This window comes from Alosa pseudoharengus, unplaced genomic scaffold (assembly GCF_046254945.1).
Source record: "Alosa pseudoharengus isolate Yale_2024_CS ecotype anadromous, Long Island Sound unplaced genomic scaffold, YU_APseudo_1.1 YU_APseudo_1.1_scf_15, whole genome shotgun sequence".
NCBI lineage: Eukaryota > Metazoa > Chordata > Actinopteri > Clupeiformes > Clupeidae > Alosa > Alosa pseudoharengus.
Genome location: NW_027468620.1, coordinates 11,505,625 through 11,520,130, shown reverse-complemented (window position 1 = coordinate 11,520,130; position 14,506 = coordinate 11,505,625). Strand labels below are relative to the sequence as shown.

Sequence of the window (14,506 nt, the reverse complement as noted above, 5' to 3'; positions counted from 1 at the left end):
TATTTGTATTTTTTATTTGTGTTTATATCTAGGCAGATTCTATTCTGTGTGACTTGTCTTCATGCTCTGAATCCTTCTACAACCCATGCTGTATATTATGCCTTAATGAGTTAATTCATCACCAGCCCTTATTACAACTGACAGTACATCTTCTAATTGCAGGGCAAGTTTCACAATTCGCACAAAAAGACATTATAATAGAGAAATTGTGCCTTCATATTGAGCTACATATCTCATACACTGTTATGCTAACTATTGTGTAGAAATGTTAGATTATATTTGCATTCACATTCTAATTTTGAGCTACAATTTCAATCTCATACTGTACTTGACATAAATCGTTATGAACAAGCTCTGTGTTTTCACATCTGACAGTCACAGACACCCCGGAGACCCAATCCCTGACTATTGGCTAAATTAGTTTTTGGAGTTTGAGGGCCCATCTTTGTGATTTTGTTCAGGCTAGTGAATGAGTGTAGTTTACTGAAATACTTAATGAATGAATGTGCTTTGGTGGTATGGATGTACTGCTCCGCGATTAATATAATGTTCAATTAAGAGAGCATTGATTGTGAAATGTATTGGACAACACATGTCTATCACTTAATTCACATCCCTAAGCATGTACCTTACCTCAAGGAGGAAGCTGGCCATCTCTACAGCCACATTCAGAGCACTGAGTTTGGCCAGAAAGGAGTCTAGTACACACACCTGAGAAGCTGAGCTTGTTGGGGGCACTGGACAGAAATCAGGGTATTTCGTGTTGAGGTGGGTCCACTGCAATGCTGAACTGTTCGATATCAAACCACAGCTACAGGAGCGGGCTTGGTTGGTATGCACGCCTTCATATGAGGTGGAGGTCCAGCGGTGGGCGTGCGTCAGGTCGATTAGGGAGTCACCGCCATCGTGCTCAAGCGCTGCTGCCACAGCTTCCAGCGACTGACAAAAAGCATCTGCCCCCTGCAGGAGGTCTGAGGGAGAGCAGTCCAGTGCAGTGGAAACATCCAACAGATTTTCCTGACTCTGTGGTAGTCCATGAAAAACAAGTTACTCCAGTCCCAATTTGATAAAATACATTCAGAAAAAAATCCTAGTGTCTGAAGTTTAGTTGACACTGTGACATTCTAATGTGCATTGACGATCACCTGAATATTTATATTTATACATTTTATATACATTTTATACAAAAAAAACTGAACAGTTAATATTAAATAACTGTGAACCAACACCAGAAAGGAAATGCAAAAAGCATTTTAATAATAACTTGTATAAGTTTCATTAAATTAAATTAAATAGAGCATTCCAACAAGAGGAATACATCAAAAGCAACAAAGTTGATATTAAATTGCATAATATATGACCAAACTGTCTACAACACTAACCGTAAGGGATAACCAAGTAAAAGGGGGACAAACCATGTGGCGGATGTAGGCAGCTAGATGTGTCTCCATGCAGCCACCCCCCAGCAGTGCATAAGGGTCTTTCAGAGTCAGCCGCAACACATGAGCTGCCCTCTCACATGCCAACTGTTATTTACAGACGAAGCCATTTTTAGCTAAAACAGTTCTCTGATGAGAACAAAATGGTTTGCATTCGAATACACTTATTTTGTTATTCTCAGATGAGATTAAGGATGGTGACTGGCACAATAGTTTGCTACATCAGCTTACCTTAAGTTCATCCAGCATGGTCTCATTCCTGTGGCAAAGCACCATGGTACACACCACAGGGTCCCCAGAGGGTATTAGGTGCAGCATCTTTCTAGATCCAAAACACTGTATCCGCAGTGCATTCACCTGTCCATAGGTCTCTGCAGGAACTGGAGTGCGGGAAGTTGCCATGGCCTGAGCACCTGTCACAAAGATTCATTTCCAAAAATGAATTGACATTGCACTGAGATGTTTACCTAGACAAATCAAATCAGTGTAATCCTCTATACTGACATAATGTAATTCCAATCAGTTATAGCAACCCTTACAGAAATTTCAGGTTTCTGGCGAACAGTTGCCGCATATTTGCGGCAAGGTCATATTTTCATATGCAAATTAGGTTTCTGGCAAACAGTTGCAGTTAACTTTTGCCATGCAATGTTGCCGTAAATTTGCAGCAATGTCATAGGCAAATTAGGTTTTTAACTAATTCATTGGAAGTTTGCCATTATTGGCTAAGAGTGTGGCAAATCACTGGCGGCAAACTTCTCATTGTTGCCAGAACTTTGCTGGAAGTTTGCCTCTAGCGGCCAACATAGGCAATCTTCTGGCAATATTTTCTAGTGAACTCATTTGTTTCCTACAATTCACCCACACATTTATTGCAAATATACCACAAAGTGCGCAAACATTTAATTTGTGTAAGGGAAATCGCATTAATCTGACTGGCTGTCCATATGACTAAGAAATCAAACCTGTCGTGGTGATGACTGGATCCAAGAGAGCGATGCCCAGCCTCTCCACCACTATCACACCACGTTCTTCCAGGTACTGCTGCAGGATGGGGTGGATCACCCTCTGGCACATGAACAGGGTCACCCCGTCCCTGATCACCTGCTCACCCAGCTTCAGAAGTGTGCCTAGGAGGTCTGCTTCTGGGTCAGCTCCATGGTGGATCTCAAGGGTCTTCTCCCCAATCTCTGACAGATCTCCAGACAGTGAGGCACTGAACACCGCTACTCTATAGGGACCAGATTCAAGTCTCTCTATAGCTTCAGATGGAAACAACTCAGGCATGTCTACTAAAATCCCTGGAAAGACAGCGGATTTCTCCACTGCCTCACCCTCCAAAGGAACCACTACTGTCTTGCCAAGCTGCACACTGTCAGAACAATTGGTGGAAATTGTTTGTAGGAAGGCCTTTATCACCAAAGTGCTAATGTAATGTGTTTCAGTGGGATTAAGTCCACAAGCTGGTTTGCTCATGATAGTGCTTCGAGCTAAGGCCAGAAGTTCCTGACAGCTGTTGAAATCTATTTTGACCTTACAGTTGCAGTCCCTTTCCATTAGGTATGTGTTACATAGCTTCTGTAGATGCCTGATCACAGAGATCACAACGCCGGTCCTAATATCAAGTCTTTTAATGTTTTCGACAAGTTCAAGACAAAGAATAGCGGCAAATAATCCACAGTCACTGAAACGCTGTATGTGATTCTGTAAGGAAACAATCAACAGCTTCAGTAAAGGTTCGGATGTTTGCACAGTTCTGAAGAGCACTGCCGATGTGGAGGTGGTTTGAACGTGGCCTCCAACATTGTTGTGAACTTGCTTTAGTCTGCCGTATGGACCATAACATGATGTTACAATGCGCCGCAGCAATGTAATTTTCTTACCTACTTCATCATCAGACAGAGGATCATCCGTGCAGACAGACTGCGTTTTATTGCAGAGGCGTGACATGTTTATCTAATATGAGGTAGGCTATGCTAACTACTGACTGATAAACGTGTTTTGCTTGTTAAATACAAACTAGTTGATATCTTCCAACCCCGTCAATAAAAGGCCTACTTTCCAGAGCTTACCATAGACCGTAAAAACAACTAAATAAAATGCGATCCCGTCCAACGTTTTTGATTTAAGCAGAGAATGTCTAATAAGGGATTTAAGCGTCTACTTGCTACCCTAATCCTACATTCATGCGTTCCTGCGATTGCCAGTAAGTAATAATGAGTAAGTATGCTTCGTTTGGTTAAGACAAATTACCATTAACGATGTGCTTTAAAGTTTACATCGAACTTATTTCCATATATGGATATAGGTCAGATGCATAGGGTATTTTTTCTACTATATCTGTTTTTAATTATTCAGGCAGTGAATTCAGTTGCCTTGTTGGTTTCCATAGCAGTAGGGTCCTTACACACACGTGATGAAAACATACAGGGCATGTTCGTGCTTGCCACGTGTTGGAGGTTGGATCTCTGCGTGATTTGCCTACTCTCGATTTGAACTCAACAGCGGCTAAATTTCATAGAGTTAAAAAAACACTAGCCTACTCGTATTAAAATATCAACTGTAGGAAAGGGTATTATCTTCGATTTGTATGGCTTTATTAAACAGGTTATGTGTTTGTTTTATTATTAGGTTTTTGTTTGTTGTGTTTAATTTTTCTGCTTTAACTGGTCCAAAGTAATGCAAAGTAAGCCTAATAGTTGAACCTAGAGCTGGCTGAACCATTTAGTAAATCACAGGCATCTGTAGTCACACCTACAGTCACAAGGGGGAGACGTAGGCTTACACACCAATGATAGGCCTACTTTTCTTGTGCACATTTACTGTGTTGACATGGACCTTTGTTTTTTCTTTTAAAAAAAATACGTTTTAACTATTTAAATTCCAAACAGAGGTGATGGTACATTAGGGTCAGTTTATTAAAGACCTATGATACACACTTTGAGTGCAGGTCAACAAATAAAGAGACAATCTTAACAGTCACGGACATAAAGAAGTCCAAAAGTCTGCTTAATTTGGCTGTTGACTTACCAAGTTACCGATGTTACTCATGCAACACAGTTTTGAATGAGTCATAGGCTGTGTTCACACATACTATCTTATGGCATATCTCAGTGGTTCTCAAATGGGGGTACGGTACGCGTACCCCTGGGGGTACGTGAAGGCACTCCAGGGGTAGGCCTACGTGAGATTTTAAAATATAGACTACATATATTTAAAAAGTAGAATCCATGCAAAAATACTTTAAAAACAATTATTTAATAAATATTTCAGGAAAATATAAGTTCATAAAATTTATTTTATATTTCAGTAGGCTGTGGTCACTGACTACATTTCAATCATTCACTCACTACATTAGTTTGAATCATTTGCAATAAATGTAGTTATGGATTATTAAAATTTAAAATGTTCAAAATATTTTTTTCCAAATGTTTGAATTTTGTATGTGTTTATCAGTTCCAAAGTTTAATAAATTAGACACTGATGGCACAGTGCTCTGTTTTAAGTCTTTTTTTCTCAACTAAAAATGCTTTGCGCTGGTTAGGGGGGTACTTGGCTGAAAAAATATTTCACAGGGGGTACATCACTATAAAAAGGTTGAGAACCACTGGCATATCTGATAGAAACTATGCACCTACTAGATTTGCATTTGTTTATTCAATCAATAAAGCTGTCAATAATCATATGTTTTAATGTAGCCTATGTATTGTGTGTAATGCGCTGACTATTTCTGTGATCCAAATTGCCCCTCGGTGACATTAAAAGATTATCCAATCCAATCCAAGAATGACTTAATGATATAAGTAATTTAATCTGTATGTGGGCTGTCAGTCAAATGTGTGACTTTAGTAGGCTTTACATCGCTCTGCATTTTTATTCTGTGGTGGTGTTGTGTTTAGATTTGATTCAGACACGTCAGGCTTATTCGTCCTCAAAAGTATTTCCTAACCTCACTGGGAGCATTCAGTGAGGCTTTCCAAGTTTCAACTATGAAATTAGCGTTGTAACCCCATTTTAACACGGTGTTATACATCACATATGCCTATCTATTAGATTTCAAACCGCTAGGCCTTCTACACTTCCTATGGATCATTGTCCTTCATGCTCATATTTGATGCAAAAAAAAAAGTTTTTTGTGGAGGATTAAGGGGTGTTTTTGTGAGCCATAAAACAAACAGAAAATAACGACTCTCAGTCTGCCACCCCACCTCCCCCAATGACGGGCCACGGCAGTAAAGGGGACAGCTGGTGTCGGGTCCCCATTCGGCCCCTGGTTTTCTGGGAACCCCACTTTCCCATGCGCTTTCCCTGCTCTCTCTGTCCCCTCACTGGTCCCAGGGCTGCCCATCCCGCTGGTATAGTGTGTGTGTGTGTGTGTGTGTGTGTGTGTGTGTGTGTGTGTGTGTGTGTGTGTGTAAGCATTGTGCCTCAATTATTAAAACGGCAGCAGAAACTCATGGAATATTTAAACTCATTACAAGCCCCGAATGAAAAGCCAACCTTGTTCGGGCAGCAGGGTGCAGAGGAACGTGGTGCAACGATGCCCCCCGTTGCCAGGTGGATAAAGCCGTGGCAACAGCAGTGAGGCAATGGGCCATCTCATGCATATTTTAATGTGGAGGACTCGTTAAAACTAGAAAAAAAGAGCAGCCAGGGTACCTGCCTCACACCTGTTGTCCATTCATAGTAAAAATGTACGGCTTTCTCTGTGTGTGTGTGTGTGGGTGTGTGTGTGTCTGTGTGTGAGTATATCGACTTGCGTATGTGTTTGTGTGTGGTGGCCAGCTTGATTGCAGACCTGCTGTGCTTGATGGCCACCTTTCACCGCTGTTCCACCTGGCCAGGCTGCAATTGGGAATGGTTAGAGGTGTCAGATGCCGCGTAGTGGGTGCGGTTCTTAAAGACCTGCTGCTGTCCTCCAGTCATCAACATGAGGCCCCAGGTAAGTAAACAACTCATTTGGCTTTACAAGGATGACTTTAGTGTAGATGGAGGGATCATGAGATACATTTTCCATACCCATTTTTTGTCTTGTGAGTTTTCTAAAACAACCCCCACATTATTCCATCCACACCCGGGTGGGTGAGTAAGAAATTCAACCAACTGTGTGTTACCATGGCTTCAGATGCCAAGAGCGCATGTTTGGCATTTGACTGCCTCTTACTACTGTTGACCATTCCCAAGGCGTCGCTTTGAGGCAAACCTCAGATGAGTGTAACTCAATCCACTTGCTGTGCATTCCTCAGGCTAACTGGCTGCCAATATCTTCACTCCTTAACACATCTCCCCATGACCCCTCCGGTCAGCATGGGTGAAAACTGCGTGCTCGCCTGGACACGGGGTTTTAGCCAACAGCTGCTTGCCGTTAGCCCTGGTGCTCGTGGAGGTGAAGCATGGTACCAGCTGTACGGTCATGTGACCCACCCTGTGGTGGCTGCCACCCCACAGCTGCCGCGCCTGGTGCCCGCCAGCTGCCGCAGATGTTTTTCTTCTCCTCCGACGAGGCGGCGCAGATGCCACCATCAGTGCTGTCCATAAAACAGGGCGGCTTGTGTTGGAGTGGGCGGCTCACCTTCAGGTGGTCAGGATGGTTCTGAGATTTTTTAGTTTTTTTGTTTGTTTGTTTTATTTTGGTACGAGGGAATGCTAATGTCTTGTTTTTCCTCAGTTGTTCTTGATTGTTTTTAAGTACTTCTGCTTTCAAGGTAGGTCACAGGGGGAGAGGGAGCTCGGGGGCTTTCTTTGTTTTCTGTTTTGTTTTGGTTCGCATATCTCGAGTGTGAGTCATTTTCCACGTGTGTCAATGAAATGTTTCCTCACTTTCTCACAAAGCCATGAAAGTGTCTCTATTACCTCAGCACTCACAGGCAGACAGTGGTGGAAAGGAACGGTATATCGCTGACATGAGGACAGAAGGCAAAGCCCTTTTTTCCTTTTTGGGGACTTCTTGGGATGTGGGAGAGGACTGACGTAATTGAATGGCCCTTTGATCTTGACACACACACCAATATACACACTCCCCAGCTATACAGAGCCACACACACACACATAAGGACACACATACACAAATAATCATGCTACTACACGTACATGATTCCAGTAACCTATCTTGAACCCTGTTTGAAAGTTTAACACCTGAACACACACCTGAACATGCACGCATGCACACACACATGCACAGGATATCATAGCCAATTTGATTTAGCTTTTCAGTGGCCTTTGAAGTAAAAAACATGTTGTGTGTGTGTGTGTGGGTCTGTGTGTATGTGTGTGTGTGTGTGTGCGAGAGAGATAGAGAATATGTGTGTGTGTGTGTGTGTGTGTGTGTGTGTGTGTGTGTGTGTGTGCGTGTGTGTGTGAGAGAGAGAGAGAGAATGTGTGTGCGTGTGTGTGAGAGAGAGAGAGAGAGAATGTGTGTGTGTGTGTATGTGTGTGTGTGTGTGTGTGTGTGTGTGCGTGTGTGTGTGTGAGAGAGAGAGAGAGAATGTGTGTGCGTGTGTGCGAGAGAGAGAGAGAGAGAATGTGTGTGTGTGTGTATGTGTGTGTGTGCATACAAAAGTGTTGTATGAACAAGATAAGATGCTTGACAGACAGGAGGAGCAGCCATTTCCATTTTACAGTATCTTTACAATGCCTTTCAGCGCTTCACTGAACCCATCACCCTTTTCGCTCTTCTTCCTCCTTTCTTTCCTCCTCTATCTTCTTCTTTTCTCTCACCCCACCTCATTCCCACACAGAGAGCGATCCCCAGCCTGGTCTTATGCGCAGGGGCCATGCCTCAGCCTTGCCTCGGCTGTGACTGAAGACAACATATGGACGATGCCCTCCCTTCCTGTTTCAGGGGAATGTTGTTCTGGCTGGGCGGACCCCTTGGGAAAGGGAACGCGACCTCTGACCCCCGGGAGAGCTCATTTACCGCCGGCCGGTGGGGAGGAGGTGATGGGATCTCCAGGAAGGGATGCAGCCAGCCAGCTGTCACCCCCCTGAAGCAGCAGCAGCAACAGCAGTAGCCTCTGTCATCGTCCCCAAACCCAGCAACAGCAGCAGAGGGCCAGACCTCGTTGTGGGCCCGGCGGCTCAGCACACTGTGCTGGAGCGCTCCCGTCTTTCTAGGGACCCCTTTCAAAAATGGAAGGGAGGAGATTGGAGGTGAGAGAAGGGTGTGGGGTATGGGCAGCAGGGGGTGAAGGAGCTGTCACCATACCCTGAAGGGATACTTTTTAGCCTGGTGCTCTGCCGATTCTGAGCCAGGGTGAATGTTTCATAATTATTGTTTAGATTTGAGGTGGATGATGGGAGACTGAATGGAATTACAGGTCTGCTAATAATGATGTTTGGATGGACAGGGCTTTGCATCAACTGTAAGAGTCCCATTATTTTGTCCCTAAAAAGAAGAGGAGGAGGGGGCAGTGACTTTTGGCAAGGTTGTGTTGTGTCTCTGGGGTTGCCTGGTCATGCGTGGATAGTTAATAACTGGTCATTTGTTTGAGCAATGATAATAATATATCACTGAATAGAAGACATGACTTGGTGTCTTGGTCAAGGTGTTGATATGGAAAATACTTTCTGGCAATAACCTTTGTCTGTGCAGTGGTGGTTTGGTTTTATGTGACGTTCTTTTTTATTTTGTGTTGTTTCAACATTAACCCTTACACACAAATGCAAACGGGCACATATCCATGTACATGCACACGTACGCGCACGCACACACACACACACACACACACACACACACACACACACACACACACACACACACACACACACTCCAGTCCAGTGTGACAGCTGTGGGCCTGACATCACTTCCCTGGCTGTGCTCTGCTGATGCAGTAATTCAAGTAGCCAGTATTTACTGACTCTAACCCATCTTCCTGCTGTTAGCCATCACCTCAACACAGCTCAGCGCGACTGCCGAGCACTGGCAGGTCAGAGTGAGCTTGTGTGTGTGTGTGTGTGTGTGTGTGTGTGTGTGTGTGTGTGTGTGTGTGTGTGTGTGTGTGTGTGTGTGTGTGTGTGTGTGTGTGTGTGTGTGTGTGCTGAAATCTAATCCATCCATGACACTCTAGTGAGGATGCCAAAGAGCATCGCACCCAAATGCAGGTCTTGGCTGAATAGATACCTTGTCTTGTCTTGATGTGACACATAGAGTTGTTTGGACAAGCTTTAGTGGAAAAGAGAGTTCAGATGTCACATACTGTTTAACAGTGAACACAGAGAAATGCATGTGTTACTTTTGACTATGGAACATCAAATAAAACAAAAAAAACAAACAAACTGCAAAACACAAGCATGAGGACAAACATCTGTTTTCTGTTCTATTTTTCAGTAATAACTAAGATCAATCTGAGGCCTACCACTTTTATTTTTCCAGGTTCCTCGAACACACACTGTTTGGCATGTAGAAGGATTAAATAAACATGTAACTCAGCAGGAACAAAAATACTCAGCTTGAGCCCAAAGCAAACAAACATACAAACCCAACGACTCCACAAACCCATCTTTCATCTTCGACCAGAAGAGGAACCCAAAAAAACCTGCAGAGTGTGTGGAACTATCATGTACACAAATGCATCCTTCCTTCCTTTCTTTTCTGAGTTCTGTACTCTGTTACATCCAGAGAAGGCCAGCAATAGACACATGCTTGCTTTGTAATTTGACATAAGGTAAGAACTGTAATGCTTTGGAGGGAAAATGCGCAAACTGGTCACTGCAGATTTGTTCCCAGTGAGGATCTTTCCCACAATGAAGTGCTTCCAGAAGTGCTCTTTAAAAGACTACAAATATGCAGGTTGAAGTGTAATGTGGTAAAAGTTTAGTAATAAAGTACATTCGGTGTCGGTTCCTGAGAAAGGCATCTGGAAACATGTTACGTGGGAAATGATTAAAATGTTCTTTGGCCTCGCTGTAAAAGTCACTCTAAAATCGCCAAATTTTCCAAGTTGTTAAGAATGACTGGTTCAAGCTGTTTGCAAATAATCCTTGACATTTTTTGAAGCATTTGAAGTAAGCAAAAGTTTATTTTAAAATAAAACCCTGAAAAACTGAACTGCGCATGCAGCTTCACTAATCTGCCCTGTCAATCTCACAAACAATGTCATCACAGGAAACGCTTCAAATCAGCTTAGCTTGTTCAGATGTGTTCTGTGAGAAAGATAATTGTCCCAAATCGTCTTAAGAACTAACAGCCAACAGTTGAGAAAGCAAGGCACTTTTACCCTGCAATTACATTGGTCACCACATAAATAGTAATTCATCTTGTCGGATGACAGTTGCCAGACCATAGCCAAACAAAGGCAACCAAACCTTTTAAAGGGGTCTAGAGTGTCCTCAATTCAGTCTTTGTATTTCAAGACAACAAACTATCCACTCTACTGCTAGAGACGCAGGACCTAGAATAAGAGTTCATGACGCTTTTAAGATAAATAAAAAGTGACTTAATTGCTCAGCTGCCTAATTTAATCTATGAGTAGATGAGAATCTATGATAATAAAAATAAAACTTTATTTTATCAGGAAAAGAGAATCTGCTATAACCTCTGGATTAGAAAACATTTGTCCACTGAAACTCATTTCTTCTCCAAATCTCCTCAACAATCTGAGCAGTTAAAGCATCAATCCCATCTCCGTTAGTTTAGTTGATAGAGGTAGTGCAGCATTTACATTAAAGGAAAATTACTGTTTTTAGCACTTTAAGGCCCTTTTCTGGTTTGTTTTGGATGAACTAGAGCAGTGTTTCCCAAACTTTTTTTCTGGGGACCCACTTTTTAAAAATGACAGACCATCGCAACCCATCTCACTTCAGATCTAACATGCAACCTGCATGCAATCATATTGTTTTAGGCCACAGGTTCTCAAACTTTTCTTCGGGGTATTCTTGCATGCTACGCAGTCGTCACTCTTCAGCATAGTAAGCTGTTCCTATATTTCTAAAGAGAGATGTTGTAGGCTACGTTGCGTTGCAGACAAATGGACCCATAACACTGTCAATTCCTATGTAAACATAGCAAGTAACTCAAGTCGTTATATTGTAGCCTATATGGAGGTTTCTTTATTTAGAAAGTTGAATCCGCATTTTCCTCTGGAGTTAAACGTTTGTTTGTAGGCCGTATACCAAGGCTGTGTATTGATGTTGTGGCAAGCTATGTTGTAAGAATGTGAAATGAACAAATATCAGAACAAGAGGCTTTTGCGCAATAGTCAGAGTAGAGTTTGCGAGGTGGAAAATGTCCATTTAAATAGTAGGCTAATATAATGCACTGTTGAGCGTTTTAAATCCGAAATAATAAGGAATGTGAGGAGGTTGCTATTAACTTTAAAGATTGCATCTACAATTGAAACTATCTACAGCCTATGACGCAAATTGATTAGCCATGTCTGGTATACGGATGTCTGCTTAGTTGACTAGATTTTAATCGGTCAAGTTGAAGAGCTGGTGTCCGTTAATGATTGTGCAAATAGGCTGATTCATGTCCCTTGCATTTTGCAACTGCGAGGTCCATGGCAGGCGCCCCACAGAAATGTTTCATTTTGCGAGTGAGATGTCCACAGTGTCCCTTCTGCGATGCGTTCGCCCCCCAGTTTCAGAGCTATTCTAAATGCAAAATTCCACAGAGGGATGTGACTGTGGTAAACAAACTATCCTAATAGAAAACTGATAGCTTTCCTGGCTAAGTTAGGCCTATTAGACAACATAAATTGTGCTGACGACCCAAATAAAATCTCCTCGACCCAGTCTTTGGGAAACACTGAACTAGAGTGGTGGACACCGAAATTTTGACGATTGGTCCTGTCTCGACTTTTCTGACTAGTTTTGAATCACTTTTGACTGCTCAGGGTGGCTGCCAACAGGCATACTGTAGTAGGCTACTCAAACATGTCCTAAAACAACCCTTAAAGTTCGTTTTCAAAACTGTGCAACTCACAGAGTGGTTAGTAGTGTTCGTAGCGAAATACAGTTTCTGTTGTGTTTTATTTGACATTTTGTAAAATCCTATTGATTTGTGTTGGAAGACTCATTGCACGTTGATATTACTGTGCCACCGTCTATGCTTCAGGTTCAAATATTAAGTGGAAGTTTATACACGGTTGTGAGGTGTCTGAATAAATAGTTCCACAATAGGCCTAGCAAATAAGACGGCTGGAAATCATACATTGCGCCGATATATTTGCTTTTAATAGTCAACGAACTCCACTAACCACTCAGTGAGTGAGTTGCACAGTTTTGAAAACGAACGTTAAGGGTTGTTTTAGGACATGTTCAGAATGTCAGATATTTTTTCTCCTCCTGCTGCACAGAGAAAAACAAAACATGTGGATCATTTACAGACAGCTCAGCTCGAAAGTCCCTGTAGATTTTTATAGTTGCTTTTGTATAGTGACAATTTTTGTCAATACTGGCAATACTGACAATACTGTATGTTGACTATAAATGAAAGGGTCATACATAAACAAAAGTGTCTATGAACCTTTGAGTTGGTGGCCGGAGCTGGCCATGGGGAGGCAGACTAGGTCAGTGCAGCCATGGCGACAGGCCGGGGCCAGCCCACCCACCCCACCAACCCCCAAGAGCTGGGGACCTACTGGGCCCAGAGAAAACACTCACCAACCCCGTCTGACACCAGGGGTCACGGGGTCAACCCCAGCCACTGTAGGCAGCTTAGAAGGCAGGGGTCTGCCCGCCTGCCCCCACCACTCTCTCACCCACCCCTCCCCTCTCTCACAACTCTCACAACACACCCCCCCCCCCCTCAGCACCATCATTTTGAAGACCAAGCAGCTGGCAGGTGTCAGGGGGCTACAAAGAGCTACAAAGGGCCATCTGTGTACGAGGGACTGTCCCCAAACCAGCCCCTCACTAGCTACTTCATTAAACTTTCCACTTGATAAACCCACAGCGGCCTGGCTCTTGCTTGCCCTCACTCACTCACTCACTCTTGCCCTCTCTCTGTCTCTCTCTCTCCCTCGCTCACACTCTTGTGATTTCTCTCTCACACTCTATCTCGGTCTTTCTTAACCTAGTCTTGTTCTCTCTCTCTCTCTCACACACACACACACACACACACACACTCTCTCTCTCTGGTTCTCTTGCTCAGTGTCTTGATCTCTGTTGCTGTCTCTCCCTCACTCATTCTCTCTTTCGTTCTCGCTCTATTGCTCAGGCGGGCCATTTTGTGCCACACACCTCTTTCTCTCTCTCCCTCTCTCTTTCTCTCTCTCCCTCTCTCTTTCTCTCCCTCCCTCTCTCTTTCTCTCCCTCTCTCTCTCTTTCTCTCCCTCTCTCTCTCTTTCTCTCTCTCCCTCTCTCTTTCTCTCTCTCTCCACTCATCTCTTTTTTTCTCCCTCACTCTTCCTCTTTTCTTCCTCAGCCTGTCCCTACCACATACAGAGGACCCCACATGAACTGAATGCTCATTACTTACTTTCACTCGTTCATTGCTCATTGCTTACTTTCACTCGTTTATTGCTTTTTCTCTTGTTGCTGTTGCTCTTGTCTTGTTGGATGATACAGAGAGTGGAATATAGAGAGGGCAACTGGCCTGATTATGTGGGTCAAGGGGGCATATTTGCTTGGATTTGTTTGGCTGGCTTTCCTGTTGTTGTTGCTTTCCTGTTGTTGGCATTTGTTGAATTCTAAATATACAGTTAAAAGGTGTGCTGAGTTTTTGTTTTAGAATACGAATACAGTATTTCTCAATTTCAAGGAATTTCATGGTTAGCAATAAAAAAAACACAACAACCGCATAGCTAGAGACCCAGTTAGAATAACTTTGTGTAACTGACTATGAATAAGTTGCGGAATACAATCGTATTTGTTTTTGTTGAGAGGATGGATGATGAATACTCACTTTGACATAGCAGCACATTGCCAGTGTCAGGACTTGTTACTATGGCTTAACATTTCAACAAGTGGTTATGCAAGACAAGCAAATGAGTGCATATACTAAATACAGTAATCTTCACAAAACTTCACAAAACCTGATGAGGCAAAGGAAGGCTGTCACTGGAGGACAGCGTTGCTATCATCCTGCACACTACTGTGAGTTTCCCAAAAAGAAATTCAATTTTCAG

The 14,506-nt window shown here is 43.0% G+C and overlaps 1 protein-coding gene across 1 annotated transcript; it reads right to left on the bottom strand.

Moving 5' to 3' along the window:
• Positions 1-8: 8 nt before the first annotated feature.
• Positions 9-3,588, bottom strand: mkks (MKKS centrosomal shuttling protein). Its single transcript, XM_076285542.1, has 4 exons — positions 2,405-3,588; positions 1,671-1,852; positions 1,416-1,526; positions 9-1,023 (listed from the first exon to the last, which is right to left on the bottom strand). The coding sequence occupies exons 1-4, from the start codon at positions 3,387-3,389 to the stop codon at positions 604-606; spliced, it is 1,698 nt and encodes a 565-aa protein (XP_076141657.1). The 5' UTR covers positions 3,390-3,588; the 3' UTR covers positions 9-603.
• Positions 3,589-14,506: the final 10,918 nt, after the last annotated feature.

Bases quoted from the DNA above. Each gene is read 5' to 3' on its own strand.
- mkks (XM_076285542.1), bottom strand. From the start codon at position 3,389: ATGTCACGCCTCTGCAATAAAACGCAGTCTGTCTGCACGGATGATCCT. The intron at 1,527-1,670 runs GTAAGCTGATGT...TGTAAATAACAG, and splicing joins CCATGCTGGATGAACTTAAG to TTGGCATGTGAGAGGGCAGC. The intron at 1,024-1,415 runs GTTTGTCCCCCT...GGACTACCACAG, and splicing joins CTGCCTACATCCGCCACATG to AGTCAGGAAAATCTGTTGGA.